General features: G+C 41.1%; 2 protein-coding genes across 4 annotated transcripts; one reads left to right on the forward strand and one right to left on the reverse strand.

The window, feature by feature from the left end:
- Nucleotides 1-110: 110 nt before the first annotated feature.
- On the reverse strand, nt 111-3,377 carry LOC135594715 (anther-specific proline-rich protein APG-like). Of its 3 annotated transcripts, none has more exons than XM_065085180.1 (4): nt 2,851-3,377; nt 2,649-2,746; nt 1,360-1,437; nt 111-484 (listed from the first exon to the last, which is right to left on the reverse strand). In XM_065085180.1, exons 1-3 carry the CDS (start codon nt 3,131-3,133, stop codon nt 1,375-1,377), a joined length of 444 nt encoding a protein of 147 aa, XP_064941252.1. In that variant the 5' UTR covers nt 3,134-3,377; the 3' UTR covers nt 111-484; nt 1,360-1,374. The 3 variants fall into 3 exon arrangements, with proteins under 3 accessions (XP_064941252.1, XP_064941251.1, XP_064941250.1); XM_065085179.1 differs by having other exon boundaries at nt 111-487; XM_065085178.1 differs by lacking the exon at nt 111-484 and adding an exon at nt 916-1,288.
- A 7,187-nt stretch (nt 3,378-10,564) lies between these two features.
- Nucleotides 10,565-15,434, forward strand: LOC103969684 (plasma membrane ATPase). Its single transcript, XM_009383308.3, has 16 exons — nt 10,565-10,826; nt 11,345-11,464; nt 11,556-11,792; nt 11,883-12,644; nt 12,727-12,849; nt 12,928-13,032; nt 13,103-13,247; nt 13,332-13,496; nt 13,585-13,823; nt 13,911-13,943; nt 14,028-14,109; nt 14,194-14,354; nt 14,433-14,606; nt 14,690-14,872; nt 14,947-15,128; nt 15,223-15,434. Exons 1-16 carry the CDS (start codon nt 10,770-10,772, stop codon nt 15,317-15,319), a joined length of 2,865 nt encoding a protein of 954 aa, XP_009381583.2. The 5' UTR covers nt 10,565-10,769; the 3' UTR covers nt 15,320-15,434.
- Nucleotides 15,435-15,511: the final 77 nt, after the last annotated feature.

The following is a 15,511-nucleotide window of genomic DNA, read 5'->3' on the forward strand; positions in this document are numbered from 1 at the left end:
GACAAACATAACCTGCAAAAGCTGGCAGCATTAGTTTTGTATCAGCATTCCTAGATCGTACATACCATAGAAGAAGACTAAAGTATGAACACACATCACACTGACCAATCTTCAACTAAAAGATTGTCCACTCCACTTTTATATAGAACATTTTGAAAGCAAAAGTCATGCACAATACAAGTAGCACCAGCAACATCATGAGTGTTCATCACACAAATTCCCTTACACATTGAATGTTGTCTACATTTTCTTCTTTTTACATTGAAGATGCAGGATTTATTTCTATTTCATGTTATTGTGAGTGAATTCTCTAAGGAACATATCATCTGTGACAATTGAACATAAACTTTTGGTCTCAAGATACTAATAGAAACTGACTACCAAGCTCTTCAATTGGCAAGAAACTGGCCACCTCTTTCTTTGTCAAACTCATGCCGAAAGAACTGCCTTCTGATTTCATTGATTTTATTAATCACCAATGTAGCTGCTGGAACACATGAATTATTAGCTAATGTTTATTGGATATTCATAAAGCTGAAAGAGTTTGTACATATCCAATACAGTGCTAGAAACTCAAAGAAAATGACATATAAAGGCATAACACTAGAACATGAACAACTGAGTTCACAAAGCTGAAAGAGTTTGCAGATATCCAATATAATGCAGAACTATCGGAAGAATTTGCCACTTACTATAAACTGAAAGAATCGTTAGATACCCTTAGATCAAAAAATGGGCCTCTTGACATTAAAGATTTTACACCAGCCATTCTTCACAATGGAACGATGCAACTGAAACAGCAGTAGCTGGCAGTCAAACCCCTATTGCTTCCTGATTAATTGTTAATGCTGATCTACGTGAAAGAACCACCATGCTTGAAACTCCAGAAGAATGAACCAGATGATAATAGTAAACTAACGGAAAGCGACATAGACATTAATAAAGTAAGTTTGACATGCGAACAACTTCCATACATTTACAAGGACGTGGGTAAAGCATTATGCTTTACAACATAATGCTTTTACAAGACGACTTCGATACTGGTTTACAAAGAGCAAAAGCAAGCATGCTTAACAGGTGAAAATTTTGAACTGGTGGCACATGCATTTGCTGTAAACCTAAGCCTCTTTGGTTGGCTCCCATATACATAATCAGCTTGATGACATTATACTGCAACACCCGTTAGTCATTAGCAGACATGCATAAAATCAACCTCAGACGTACAGAAGGCATTTGATGAGATATGCCTTTGTTTTCATAATCTCCACACAATGTTGGAAAAGGGTTGCTGCAATGAAGATGGACAAAATAGATTCATAAGGAATCAACAGAATGAAAGAAATGGAGACATGAGCTTACCTATTTATTAACCTATCAGAGAGCTTGCTCTTTGCTAACAAGATCCTTTGGTTTACCACCTTTACCACTTTCCTTCTCCTGCAGTTAATAATTTGTGAAAAATCAACTTGCATTTATTTTTAAATGGCACACCTAAGCACATATATGGGATCAAAGACGAACAATCAACAAGGGAGACATGTCACAACCATTGGGCTAAACAATGGGAGACAACAACTTGCATTTTAATTCATGGGATGCCTTTAATAAAAAAACAATTAATACATCAAAAAGTTGAGAACATGATCTTAAAAAAGGTGGGTATTCTGCTTCCATTTTATGCTCAGGAGATGCTCATCTGATGTGTTTGGCACCTTATAACATTGTTATCTTATTTCACAACAGAGAATTTCGCCATCAGATAGCCTTTCTAATGACCAAACAACCACAATTCACTATCAATCTACATCAGTCAATGTTTGTGATGAAAAGAGTCATAAGTTCTGATTCTAAAGTAATCACTTTGTTGCAGCTTTGTTTGCTATGCAAACAAAAAGACTCTACGAGTCTCCTAAGCTTTTCATTTTCACCCTCAAATTTCTAATATGCAGAAAGCAAATTCATTCAACACAAATCAAAGAATAGCTTAAAGCAGAATAAAGGGATACACAGTTCAATTGTCAGCAGAACATATCTTAATATGACCATAAAAGTTCAAATTTTCCTATCAACTCAAACCAGCCCTTTTCTAACACTTTTCTCCACTTAAATAAACATTGCTAATTACACCCAAAACTATACTTTAATTGGCGCCAAAGTTTTTTACCAGTCCTTAAAACAGACAACCAAAGTCAACCCACCCAATCCATCCACCCACTCTCCAACCTTCTTGCCATCATCGTCAAACTCAGGCAAGGAAGGTAAGGAAAGAATACGTTCATATATAATAAACATGCGTCTAGAAGTCCCATTTATTTACAACTAAGATTCTTGTGAGTATCCTACTGCGAGTTTTTGCCAAAACACAACATGACAAGTCAAAATTATATACTTGTTTTTCCGATCTCTTGCTCTGCACAAATATCTTTTCAAGCTAACGTCGTTTAACTTTGACACTTCAGAAGGAAATGCCACTCTTCTTGAAATCCAAGTGCAAACAGAACCATCGAAGCCTAAACAAATAAGGAACCAATTGCAAGCTGGAATTCAGAAGTATAAGAAGAAAAATTTCAGCCTAATCCAAGCTGAAGAATGTAATCAAAGAGAAAGGAAGCCCGACAACACCGAAAGGATCGGAAAATGTCACCAACCTTTCCGTTGTTCTCGTAGTAATCGTTCAACGCCCACTGATACTTGGACTGGTTCAACCCGAACCAGTCCGCCAAGTACTCATCGAGGCTGGAATGCGCTAGAAACCAGAAACGAAGGAATCAAACCTCGATCCCACCAAGCTCAGAAGAAAGACCAGCAAATACCCTCAGAAACAAGAAGCTAAAATCTCAGAGAAGGTACCATCTTGGACTTTGGCGATGGCGTCCCAGAGGAACCCGAACACGGATCCCGATGACTTGGTCGACGGCTTCTCGAACTGCATGGGTGGAACCTGCACCGGAGGCGGAGGTGGTGGCGAAGGGGTAGCCTTCCGCGGCAAAGGAGCCACCTTTACAGGGCTGGCGGCCTGCGGATTCACGCTCGGAGCATCGGAGGGTTTGGGGGCGCGCGGCGGGGTGATGAACACGGTGTACCTCCCGGCCTTACCGATCACTGGCGGCGGCGGCGGGGCCTCTCGCGGCATCGCGGTGGAGGATGAAGAAGAGGAGCGAGAGAAGGAGGGAGGGCCCGGCGGCGAGGAGATGGGAGGGAGATTTGTGGGGCTACGGTTAGGGCTACAGGCGAGGAGGACGAGGAGCCCGTAGGGACGCTGGAGCCGTCGCCATTATTGGAGTAGAGGCATCCCAGCTTTTGAACTGAACGGCATCCGATGCTCCGCTTTCTCTCCCCCTTTCCTTCCCTCCTCTTGCAAGCTTCTATGCTCTGTCTGCGTGCCACGCAAAGTGGAGACCACTGTCGTAAAATACTTTTCGTACCTGTTTCTCGGTTAGCCATCGAACGACATGACTTGGGTCCCGCAAGGTGCATCGATCATACGTGCAGGTAAAACGTGTGTCGACGAAGGGCCGGTCGGCGGATTTACTGGCTTATTAACACAATATAACAGGTCTAGCATTGAATGAAATATCGACAATACCACTTAGCAGGTTGGCTTTGTCAGTTAGGCACATGGCTTTTAGGTAAATACGAGATAGATACGAGGTGTTGGATTTCAATTTAGCTGATGCCTCGTGTGCGTCCTGTCGTGTCACGAATCGGGCCTGGCGTTTGATCTGGACCGTCTATTTTTAAGATATTATTCTTTTTCCTTGTTTCTTCGACCCGAGAAGAGACCTTTAAATATAAATACATCCAATAACGCATATAAATCTGACATCCAATTTAACTTAACAATTAATTACAAGTACTCACTTGAAATATATGTACATATATATTATTATTTTATTTATTATTTATTCAACCTGTTCTAAATGATGACCACTGCCTGCCTACTGTGTTGTGTAAGTACAAGAACAATGCAAGATAAGGTTCTGCTCTCTCTAAGAGGTTCGTTCCAATATAGTGGTGGGTGGGTTTATACATCAGAGAATGATGTCCCCTTGGCATTGTCCGAGAGATGAGATGAGGTGAGCCATTCTTTCTTTTAGGTCAAGAGGGCCCAATGAATCCACCATTAGATCGAGTAGTGTGGTTTTTAACAAAATTACAATTATTGCTAACCTTATTCAAATTCTTACCATAAGCTTAGTGATCAATCTTATTATAAAATTTAAGAGTTCAATTTGAATAACTTTGGATGTAAACTAAGAATATTTTAGCATATTTCAAAATAAAGGATGGTGAATCCTCATGATCAATCTTACAAAAAGCATGATTTCTTTTATGCAGTGATTTCCTTATAAGTGCACCGGAGAAGAGTCACTTGTTCTCCAAGACAAACAAAGGATTTGTGTGTACCACAGTGAAGCTCATGTATGCTAAGAACAAGGTGGAGTTCATTTGTTCGACTCCACGCCTCCAAAGATATACACTTCCACTTGACTTTAGCCATTCGTATCTCAAACTTGAAGTTCGACAATGCACTTTAGCTGATAAATATGAGATCATCTTGGGCAAAATAATTTGACTTCAGAAATGTTGTGGTGCATTCCAGCTAGTTTCTTATCTAACTAGTATGATCGAAAGGAAGTCAAAGGAATAATGCAACGTGAAGAAGATTTCCAATTCCATGTCAAAACAAGATTTCTTCCCCCTTCACATGATCAAATGGCCTCTCTGTGATCAATCAATAGCATCATAATCCTTCTTTAAATTTCGAAGCCTGCATGTCTAACTTTCCCCGATGTCAGGGAGTTTTAATCTACATCAAATACTACCTTTTTCTTGTTGAGCTCATTGTAATCCGCAGGAGTGGTGGAAAGGTCAATCAGAGCAGACGAGCAGAAGCATATCTCTTGTCAATTCGTTTCGATTACCTCTATTTCTTCTCAAAAATAAATCTAACTTGTTCACTTTGGGATTAGGGTTCTTACAATGGAATTAACCTGCCTGACTTGACCATCTGTCACAAACATGCCCATCGACATTACTCAAGCGAGAGGCCAGTGCATGTTCTACATCACCTGCCACTGTGCTGGCTCGATGCATTGGTCATGTTAATCTATTGGTATTTGGTAAACATTTCTAATCTATATTACAAGGAAGATGCATTAGCTGGCGAAAACTCGCATCTGACAATGATACTCGTTTAATCCATATTAATTTTATGAATAGTCGCGCGTCATGTCAATATATAATCATCCCTTGCTTTCGAATCAAGAGTAATAAAAATGTTTCCAGATGTGGTTAGGTAATTTTCTCGACTATACATGACTCATTTGTAGCTCACATACGTAACCTTAAAAACTATATATATAAATATAAAAGAGAAAGGTATCATCGTGATGTTATCATGTTAAATAGTGTTGTCTGAATATTAATATTAGTGACAATTTGGGTAACTTTGTTCTTGGATACTTGGACAAAATTTGCTATTTTCCATGCTAAAACTTGGAGAAATCCATGTTTGTCTTTTGGAGTAAATCGAATGATTCCAAAATAATGAATGCATAAAGTCTAGGGAATGACTCGAAAAGCAAGAAAAAATACATGTTGCATTTCATGGATGATGCAGATGTCAATATAAATTATAGCGACGAAGAAAGTATAGAGAACTTGTGGCACAAACAGTCAAATGTAATCGATGCAGAAATCCACGGATAGTGTTGGCATCATCTGCACATCGTTCTACCCGAATCCAAACGGCATGTCAGCGGTCAAGATAGAGCTTGTCGATGGCTACCGTCATGGAAATATCTATTCGAAGGTGGATTGATGGAGTACGAAGTGGTGCTAATCCTCTGACATGAAAGGCCAAACTCAATGAAAGAAGCAGGCTGGGTGTTCTACTGATGCCACTCTATCTTGAGATGAATCTAATGTAGTTTACCTACTTCTCCTATAATTTGTCTTGTCCTGCTGATTCTAGAATGAAGTGCACAAGTGGTATTGTCTTTAAGATATTCTTGAATATGTGCTGTTATTTGTCCAAAACATGAAAAATGAGAAGAAAGTGCATTGATATTTTAGCTGATCACCTGAAGATATTAGTCCGCCTCCCATGTCAGATTCGATGCTCTATCTCTCTCTCTCTCTAAGGGGTAATTGGTGCATATGTGTCGACAGTGATCGAGCATCCTTTTCCTGAACGAAGCATGCATGCATGCGACAACGTGTCAAACATATTTTTTATGGTCTGACGACTTGTGAAAGCCATAACCCACAAAATCTAGTGGCTGCCCAATCTTAATCAATCTCCTATAATACAGTGCCAGATGAGATACTTCATATTCTTTGTGGAAAAAGAAACTATAGAATGTGTTGACTTCTGTGTGTAAATTCGACCAAAATGCAGTAAGCGTATGATATCATGAAAGCAAAAAAATCTTCTTCAGCATCTACCATGATGTAAATGAATTGTAAGTATGCATGCTTAAAATATTCTGAGAGACAAGTGGATTAATGATTGATGCTAAATATATTGTTCTCTCAGAGAGGAATCCACCAGTGCTTCATGGGAGCTCCAATAAGAAAGAGCCGACAGATTGGCTGGTATTTATGTGGAGGTTGCAGCAGGTTGATCTCGCAAACCAAGACCTTGTTTTGCTGCCTGGCAGCATTAATAATTAGTCATTCTATGTATGCAGTCTTCTGCAGTAGAACATCTTGATGTCCTCCAACGATGTAGGGTTTGGTGGGTGGATAAGAACAAAGAGAAGTCCTGATTCATTACATTACATTACATTACATTACATGGGAGAAATCATATCTACAGGCCATGATGGCCACTGCCACTGCCGACGCCAGGAGACTTGTTTGCCTTGCAGACTTGGAGGACCTCTGGATTCAACTCCATGACCTGGAAACCGATAAATGTAGCATGGATGCATGTCATTTGCAAGAGCAAAAGCATTTTCTAGGTTTGAGGACATGTTTGACCTAATTTTTTTTTCTTATTTTGTTCTTCATCAGAAGAATTGATGAACCCTTAAATATGGTCGTCATCTGTTTTCCCAGATCATCGTAGGATGTATTCTTAACAACTGATATTTATAATTTGATTAAAGGAAAAAAAACAAGAGGTTTTCTTTTTATTCTGTATCTGCAACATGACACACTCTCAGAATACAAAGGCACCCATGCCTTTCAACAAGTAATTGGGACACCAAGTAAGACCAACTTCTCTCTTGCGTTGACTGCCCCACGCATTCAACAAAGTAAATGTTGCTAGGGTTTTTCCGAGTATGTATGAAAGATAAGGGATAGCGTTAGACTTTGGTTCACTCTTTGGTACGTTGTCAACCACCACACTGTGGATTTGCTAAATATCATTTTCGATAGTGTTCCCAACTTCACAAACCTATCTATCTACAACTAGTGAATGGAAACTTGGTGGAATCTGCGCGATCCATAGAGAGAAAAAGACGAAGGAACTTGAGGTCATGTCAGCTAACTCGTGCTTTGATTTATCTGGTGTATATTAGCTGCACTAGAAAAGAACTTGAGGTCATGCGTTGACTTAGATCAATCTATCATCCCTTATAAACATTTCAAGTCCAATCGAAGTCAACAAATCAAAATGTAATTACGCTTCATCTACGCTACTATCTTCTTGATTATAATATATAAATTTACAGGATTAGTTGTTGATCCTCAACTCCTCTGTTGACTATTTACATTTGGCATCAGAATTTGTGTCAGATAAACCTTCTCATATTATTTTTTTAATTTGAAATTAGTGGTGGCATGAAAGAGAAAGCATAGCATAGTGGATGACCATTCATTACAATGATAAATCTTCTGCTAACAATGTTTGCATGAATGCAAGAAACAGCATTTGATGACAATGAGTACAGTTGTTATTATTGCACTCTCTCTCTCTCTCTCTCTCTCTCTGTTTTCTTTTTTGACTTTGGCTTATAACCTTGTCCAAATCTTTCCATGACCACATATAGGAAGTCCGGTTGGACCTGCACCAATTAGCCACAAGATTATAAGTCTCCAATCATACACAATTTTATATGTGGAAGAGCAATTTATATATATGAAGGCAACATTAATTTGTCACTCTATCGTAATTGATTGCCAAGATTCAAATTCTTCGGGGACTAAAGATTACATTGTGAACCTTATCATGTGCACTAACATTTTTTACTCACAGATTTCAGATTCAATCATGGAGACATAAACTTCTCTTTCACTTTCATCAATTAAACAAACAATATATATCCAGTTCATACGATTTGCTTGCGAAAACATCCTTTTAATCTAGCGTTATTTTTTTATACGATTTTTTTCTGAGAAAATAAAAGCAAAAAAAAGAAAAAAAAAAACACTTAAACAATAGAAAAGCCTTTTTCATTGATCTCCTCAGACATCATCAGCTGGATTTGATTGTGTCGATGCTTTAGAGTCAACAGAAATCTCACCCATCTCACTGTCAGATCATCTCAAGACAGTGATTTGGTTTTATTTTGCTTGAACCTCTCCTCCGTTACTATAATGCCACAGACTGTGGGTAAGAGGAAAAGTCAACATGTTCTTCAACCTCTATCTTCTTGGTCAACAGATAGATCGGTCATATTAAAATTAAATAGTTAACTCTCCATTGGGTCGATATTGTTTGTATCTTAAAAAAGATGGAAATATTTTTGTTCTTTTATTTGTCATTAAAGACACTTGAGCTTTTTTTATGACAGATAAAAAAAGAGAAAAAAAAGGATAATAACTATAAGATAATTAAAAATTGATATAATTATCAAACTCATTTTAGCTCAAGGAACGAATTCGTATAAGGTCTTATAATTTTGCACATTTCACACATGGATGATATAATTGATGGAAAGAATAAAAGATAAGAACAATTATTGAAAAGTTTTATTGAAGAAACTTTAGTTTGAATACATTAATATGTATCTCTTTTATTTATACAGATTAGGAAGGATGATTTTTCTCAACAGATTAGAGAGATTTTCTCGAAAAAATCTTATCTTCTATCAATAATGGAAAAAGTAACTATTGACCTCCCACAACTCAAAAAGAACATGATTGATTGATTCATCTTTAATTATTACAATATTCAAACCCCTTTTTATAAGCTAAGTATAAGGAAATATAAAAAGTAAAAAAATTATAATTATATCAAATCAAATATATGATTTGATCTTTCTTTCAAAAAGATAATATTCTCAATTAATATGCTTGTTAAGATCAATTTTCATAAAATCTTTCATGAGGATTTAGAATCTTCGTCGATCACAATCATAGTTTGATTTTTCTTAAGTTCTTTTTATATTTTCTTCTTAAACTTAGAAACTATATTAGAATTATACAGTATATTATAATGTGGTAATTTATAATATACAAAATAACTCCTAAACTAATCAAAATTATTTAATTAAGAGATGGATAATATTGATTATGCATCAACAGATTTCTTTCTCATAATAAAAAGATAGAAAGAGAGAAAAATAAAAATTCAATGATTCATCTCTAGTGTTCTAAGTCCCTTTATGTAGGGTAAGTACAAGTTAAGAAAAAAATATATAAATGTGAATATTTTATAATTATATTAAATTAAATATATAATTTGATTTTCTCTTCGAAGAAGAAGAAGATAATAATATTCTTGATTGATATGCTTTCATCCTTGTAAAGATAAATCTTGATAAAATCTTCCACTAGGTTTTGAAGCCTTCAATCACAATCATAATTTAAATTTTTTAAATTTTATTTTAAATTTTTCTTCCAAAGTAAATTAGGAAACTAAATCAGAATATTCAATATGTTGTCATATGACAACTTATGATATGCAAGATAACTCATAAACTAATTAAATTTATTTAAATAAAAGATAAATAAGATTAGTTTTATATTAAATATATATAGTTTCACATTGATCGAAAAGTAAAAGAATCAAGATGTTACAAGAACGAGTCACCATCGTAATGGATAAAATTATATGGACCCATCAAAACTAATAATTAATTATAAATTTTTTATCAACCATCCATCAATAACGACAAATGATGACTTGTCAAATGAATATAATGACCTTAAATATGTTGTTGTCGCAAGATCTAAGATAATACATGCTCGTCAAAGTAGGCCCGTCGAAGCTTAGAATAAAAAGATATAAATTTAAAGATCATGGGACATACATCAACAATAATTCACTATTTGAAATAATTTATATCAATAAAAAACACAAGATGTGGGGGGCCCATCTTTGAAAAAGTCAAATATATACAATTTTTTTTCCTTCAAATAAGACAATTAAGTCACATATTGTGATCATATATATCCTACCCGCCTTGTCAGGAGACGACAAGTCAGCACTGTCTCCACAAGCAAGAAGAGTATTAAAACTCGTCAAACAAAGGGACCCGCACGTGATACGAGTTTGCGATTGCGCGGTCGTCCTCTTACACAAGTCTTTTATCTATTACCAAAACCAACAGGCGTAACGTCCCCGCGTGCGATCTACAGGTGCGCAAAGGATATCTGAGGCCGGCTGCGTCGACCCCGGTTTACACAACAGACTCGAGGCGAGGCGAGGCGAGATCAATCTTTTCGCTGGTGGCCGAGGCGAGGCTGCGTTTTCGGGTATAAGAGGCGGTGCTCGACACAAATGGTGGCTTGGAAAGGTCTCGAGCAGCCTATATTCTCTCTCTCTCTCTCTCCTGTTGGAACCGATTGGTCGTGAGCGGTGAGGTGAGGAAATGGGCGGAGACAAAGCTTCCAGCTTGGAGGACCTCAGGAACGAGGCTGTTGATCTGGTAATTGAGTCGCCACCACCACGAACACTGCTGCTGCTAACTTTGCTCCTTCTTGTTGCTGCATCTGCTTCGTCATGGTTTTCTCGTGCTTTCCTCTTCATCCATGCCGACTTTCTTCGATTCTTCTCGGAGTAATAGCTACAGAGTTGACTCGCGCCAGGTTTCATTTTATGTGCTTGCAACTAATGCGGTAAACTATAAGAAAAAGAAGAAACATGTGTCCTGTTCTTTGTTCCTCGAGCAAACAAGAAGAGACTGTGGTCGAACCACTTTCTTGTAATCATTCGAGCTTAGAAGCAGCTTCTGAGTCTAAGAAAATGGTCATTGGTACTCTTTTTTTTCCATCTCTTCCGGCCCTTTTAAATCGGATCTTAAACGGATACCGTCTTCTTTGTGATTGTCCCCTGCTCTTGCTCTTTCTCTGCTGTTTTCGCTACACTCAGCAGCTTCTTAGCAGATTGTTTCGAAGGAGTTGCAGCTCGGTGGTGTCTGACTCTGCTAGTGTGTGACTTTCACAGGAAAGAATTCCCATAGAAGAAGTGTTCGAGCAGCTCCAATGTACCAAAGAGGGTCTGACGTCGGAGGAGGGAGCCAACCGGATTCAGATCTTTGGGCAAAACAAGCTCGAAGAGAAGAAGGTCCTTTTTTTAGATAAAAGCTCGTGATTTCACCTTGCTCTGTTACCTGCTCGTTGCTTATCCAAGTGCTCGATGGATGTGGCTGTAACAGGAAAGCAAAGTCCTCAAGTTTCTCGGGTTCATGTGGAACCCCCTCTCATGGGTCATGGAGATGGCTGCCATCATGGCCATTGCCCTCGCCAACGGTGGAGGGAAGCCCCCGGACTGGGAAGACTTCGTCGGAATTGTCATTCTGCTGGTCATCAACTCCACCATATCCTTCATCGAAGAGAACAACGCCGGGAACGCCGCCGCTGCTCTCATGGCTCGTCTGGCTCCGAAAACAAAGGTCAGAGGTGGCTGAAGAAGCCTCGAGATTGAGATCCTTGGAAGATGAATCCTGTTTCTTACGGTCACCGCACCTGGTTCTTGGCTTTAGGTGCTCAGAGATGGCACCTGGTGCGAGCAGGACGCCGCAATTCTGGTGCCCGGAGACATCATCAGCATCAAACTGGGAGATATCATCCCGGCCGACGCGCGCCTGCTCGAGGGAGACCCGTTGAAGATCGATCAGTCTGCTCTCACCGGAGAATCCCTCCCCGTCACGAAGAATCCCGGGGACGAGGTGTACTCCGGTTCAACTTGCAAGCAAGGCGAGATTGAGGCCGTCGTCATTGCCACCGGCGTGCACTCCTTCTTCGGCAAGGCAGCTCACCTGGTGGACAGCACCAACCAGGTCGGCCACTTCCAAAAGGTCCTGACATCCATCGGAAACTTCTGCATCTGCTCCATCGCGATCGGCATCGTCATCGAGATCATCGTCATGTACCCGATCCAGCACAGGTCGTACCGGGATGGGATCGACAACCTGTTGGTCCTCCTGATCGGAGGAATTCCGATCGCCATGCCCACCGTCTTGTCCGTCACCATGGCCATCGGGTCGCATAAGCTGTCCCAACAAGGCGCCATCACAAAGAGGATGACTGCCATCGAGGAAATGGCTGGAATGGATGTCCTCTGCAGCGACAAAACCGGCACGCTCACCCTCAACAAGCTCAGCGTCGACAAAAGCCTGATCGAAGTGTTCGCGAAAGGTGTCGATAAAGATCACGTGGTCTTACTGGCCGCGAGAGCGTCGAGGACGGAGAATCAGGACGCCATCGATGCTGCCATGGTCGGCATGCTTTCAGACCCAAAGGAGGTACAGCAGCTTTCTTCACCTACTTGGAACTATGGATATCACCTGAACGCATAACACAAGTTCATCTCTTGGTGCTTCACAGGCAAGAGCAGGAATCCGGGAAGTGCACTTCTTTCCCTTCAATCCTGTTGACAAGAGAACAGCGCTGACTTACGTTGATGAGGACGGCAATTGGAATCGTGTCAGCAAAGGCGCTCCTGAGCAGGTCCTACTCTGTCACCTGAATCTACTTCGAGCCGAGTTCATGAATGGTTTGCTGACTTTGTGTGGTCAACCGATGCAGATCATGAACCTCTGCAACTGCAAGGAGGACATCCGGAAAAGAGTTCACACGGTGATCGACAAGTTCGCAGAACGCGGGCTTCGATCGTTGGGCGTGGCAAGACAGGTCTGTGACTTCTCTTGCTACGACCGCATTCTCCTTGTTCCTTGCATCAATTATCATGCTTATGTCGCAGGAAGTTCCTGAGAGGAGCAGAGAGAGTCATGGTGGCCCATGGCAATTCGTCGGCTTACTGCCTCTCTTCGATCCCCCGAGGCATGACAGCGCCGAGACCATTCGGAAGGCTCTCGACCTCGGCGTCAACGTGAAGATGATCACTGGTACTTTGACTCGTTTGCTCTCCATCTCTCAAGCACCATGATCCCCACGCTTACCTTCGACTGAAAGATTCGTGTGCTCTTCAGGTGATCAACTAGCGATAGCGAAGGAGACAGGGCGAAGGCTTGGGATGGGCACCAACATGTATCCTTCCTCTTCACTGCTCGGGCAGCACAATGATGAGACGCTCGCTGCACTTCCGGTGGACGAATTGATCGAGAAGGCTGATGGATTTGCAGGAGTTTTCCCAGGTTAGCTCCTGCCGCATGCACTCCAAACCACTACTAGTGATCTCTGCAGCACCGTAGCAGTGTCATGTGGGGGTGTTCCTTGGAACAGAGCACAAGTACGAAATCGTGAGGAAGTTGCAAGAAAGGAAGCACATATGTGGGATGACAGGAGACGGCGTGAACGATGCTCCGGCCCTGAAGAAGGCTGACATAGGTATCGCGGTTTCTGATGCCACGGATGCAGCAAGAAGTGCTTCCGACATCGTTCTTACTGAACCTGGCCTCAGTGTCATCATCAGTGCAGTTCTCACCAGCAGAGCCATCTTCCAGAGGATGAAGAACTATACGGTAAGATCAATTCATCCATTCCTTCGACTCGTGTTTCGGTTTCAGCTGGCTAATATAGTATCCTCCTCATTCTCTGCACACTGACAGATCTACGCTGTTTCGATTACCATTCGTATCGTAGTAAGTTCTAAACCAGTGTTTTGGATGATCTCAAAAGTAGGAATTTTCGATTCCGCTAAAAGCTTTCACTTCAAACCTCCGCAGCTTGGTTTCATGCTTATTGCGCTGATATGGAAATTCGACTTCTCCCCCTTCATGGTTCTGATCATTGCCATACTCAATGACGGTGACCACTCTCACCTGCTAAAATCTATGTACTTTTACGTCTGCAACTCATAGCTTCTAATCTGAATCCGTGATTGAGAAATAGGAACCATCATGACGATCTCCAAAGACCGTGTGAAGCCATCTCCATTGCCGGACAGTTGGAAGCTGAAAGAGATATTTGCCACCGGCATCGTGCTGGGGACTTACTTGGCCTTGATGACTGTCCTCTTCTTCTGGGCCATGAAAGAGACCGACTTCTTCTCGGTATGTTGATTCGTGGCACAGTGTGACTGTTACAACGAGGTTTCCTCCATGACTGCACCATGGGTGTTGATGATGCAGGATAAGTTCCATGTTCGATCGCTGAGAGAGAGAGACCACGAGATGATGACGGCTCTGTACCTGCAAGTCAGCATCATCAGCCAGGCCCTCATCTTTGTCACCCGCTCTCGCAGTTGGTCCTTCCTCGAACGCCCCGGACATCTACTGTGCGGTGCCTTTGTGGTAGCTCAACTGGTACGTCTCCCCAATTCCCTCCGGACAAGTTCTTCGTGGCGATCAAGAATCATGACAGAATCATCATCATTTTGAATCACCAGGTTGCGACTCTGATAGCTGTTTACGCCAACTGGGGCTTTGCAAAGATCAAAGGCTGTGGGTGGGGATGGGCGGGAATCATATGGCTCTACAGCTTCATCACCTTCATCCCACTCGACTGGATTAAGTTCTCGATACGCTACATTCTAAGTGGAAAGGCCTGGGACTCCCTGTTTGAGCGGAGGGTAGAGCTCATCCCTCACCTATATCAGGTTTATGATCATCTCGTCGATTGCTGCTAATCTGTTTGCTGTGTCAGACTGCCTTCACCACGAAGAAGGATTATGGAAGAGAGGAGAGGGAAGCTCAGTGGGCAATCGCTCAGCGAACACTGCACGGCCTCCAGCCTCCTGAGACGACAAACCTATTCTCCGACAAGAGCAGCTACCGCGAGCTCTCCGAGATCGCTGAGAAGGCCAAACGACGAGCTGAGATCGCGAGGTAATGTGCCATCAGCTGCTATCATATCTGTGAATAGAAGCCAACGAACAAGAGGAATTGATCTTGATCTTGCGCTTCTTGGTTGCTTTGCCAGGCTGAGAGAGCTGCACACTCTCAAAGGTCATGTGGAATCAGTGGTCAAGTTGAAGGGGCTTGACATCGACTCCATCCAACAGCATTACACGGTTTAGAAGCACCGCATCGCATAGCTGATGGCTTCATGGAAATGCTGTTACAGTCCACGGTTGATCCCAATTGGCTGCTTGATTGTATTTCCTAAAGCAATAAAACTACTGCTTTGAGACATGGTTTATTGTCTAAATCTCCTCTAGTAATGCTGTAATTCCAGACTTGATATCTCTCAATCAATTCATGTTAAGCTT

The sequence above is a fragment of the Musa acuminata genome, chromosome BXJ1-10 (genome assembly GCF_036884655.1).
Source record: "Musa acuminata AAA Group cultivar baxijiao chromosome BXJ1-10, Cavendish_Baxijiao_AAA, whole genome shotgun sequence".
Classification (NCBI taxonomy): domain Eukaryota; kingdom Viridiplantae; phylum Streptophyta; class Magnoliopsida; order Zingiberales; family Musaceae; genus Musa; species Musa acuminata.

What these genes read in the sequence shown, in the direction of transcription:
- LOC103969684 (XM_009383308.3), top strand. Translation starts at nt 10,770, where the DNA reads ATGGGCGGAGACAAAGCTTCCAGCTTGGAGGACCTCAGGAACGAGGCT. An exon ending in CAACGTGAAGATGATCACTG is followed by an intron (nt 13,248 to 13,331) that starts GTACTTTGACTC and finishes TGTGCTCTTCAG; the next exon opens with GTGATCAACTAGCGATAGCG. An exon ending in AAGAGACCGACTTCTTCTCG is followed by an intron (nt 14,355 to 14,432) that starts GTATGTTGATTC and finishes TTGATGATGCAG; the next exon opens with GATAAGTTCCATGTTCGATC.
- LOC135594715 (XM_065085180.1), bottom strand. Translation starts at nt 3,133, where the DNA reads ATGCCGCGAGAGGCCCCGCCGCCGCCGCCAGTGATCGGTAAGGCCGGG. An exon ending in CATCGCCAAAGTCCAAGATG is followed by an intron (nt 2,747 to 2,850) that starts GTACCTTCTCTG and finishes TCTGGTTTCTAG; the next exon opens with CGCATTCCAGCCTCGATGAG. An exon ending in ACTACGAGAACAACGGAAAG is followed by an intron (nt 1,438 to 2,648) that starts GTTGGTGACATT and finishes TATTAACTGCAG; the next exon opens with GAGAAGGAAAGTGGTAAAGG.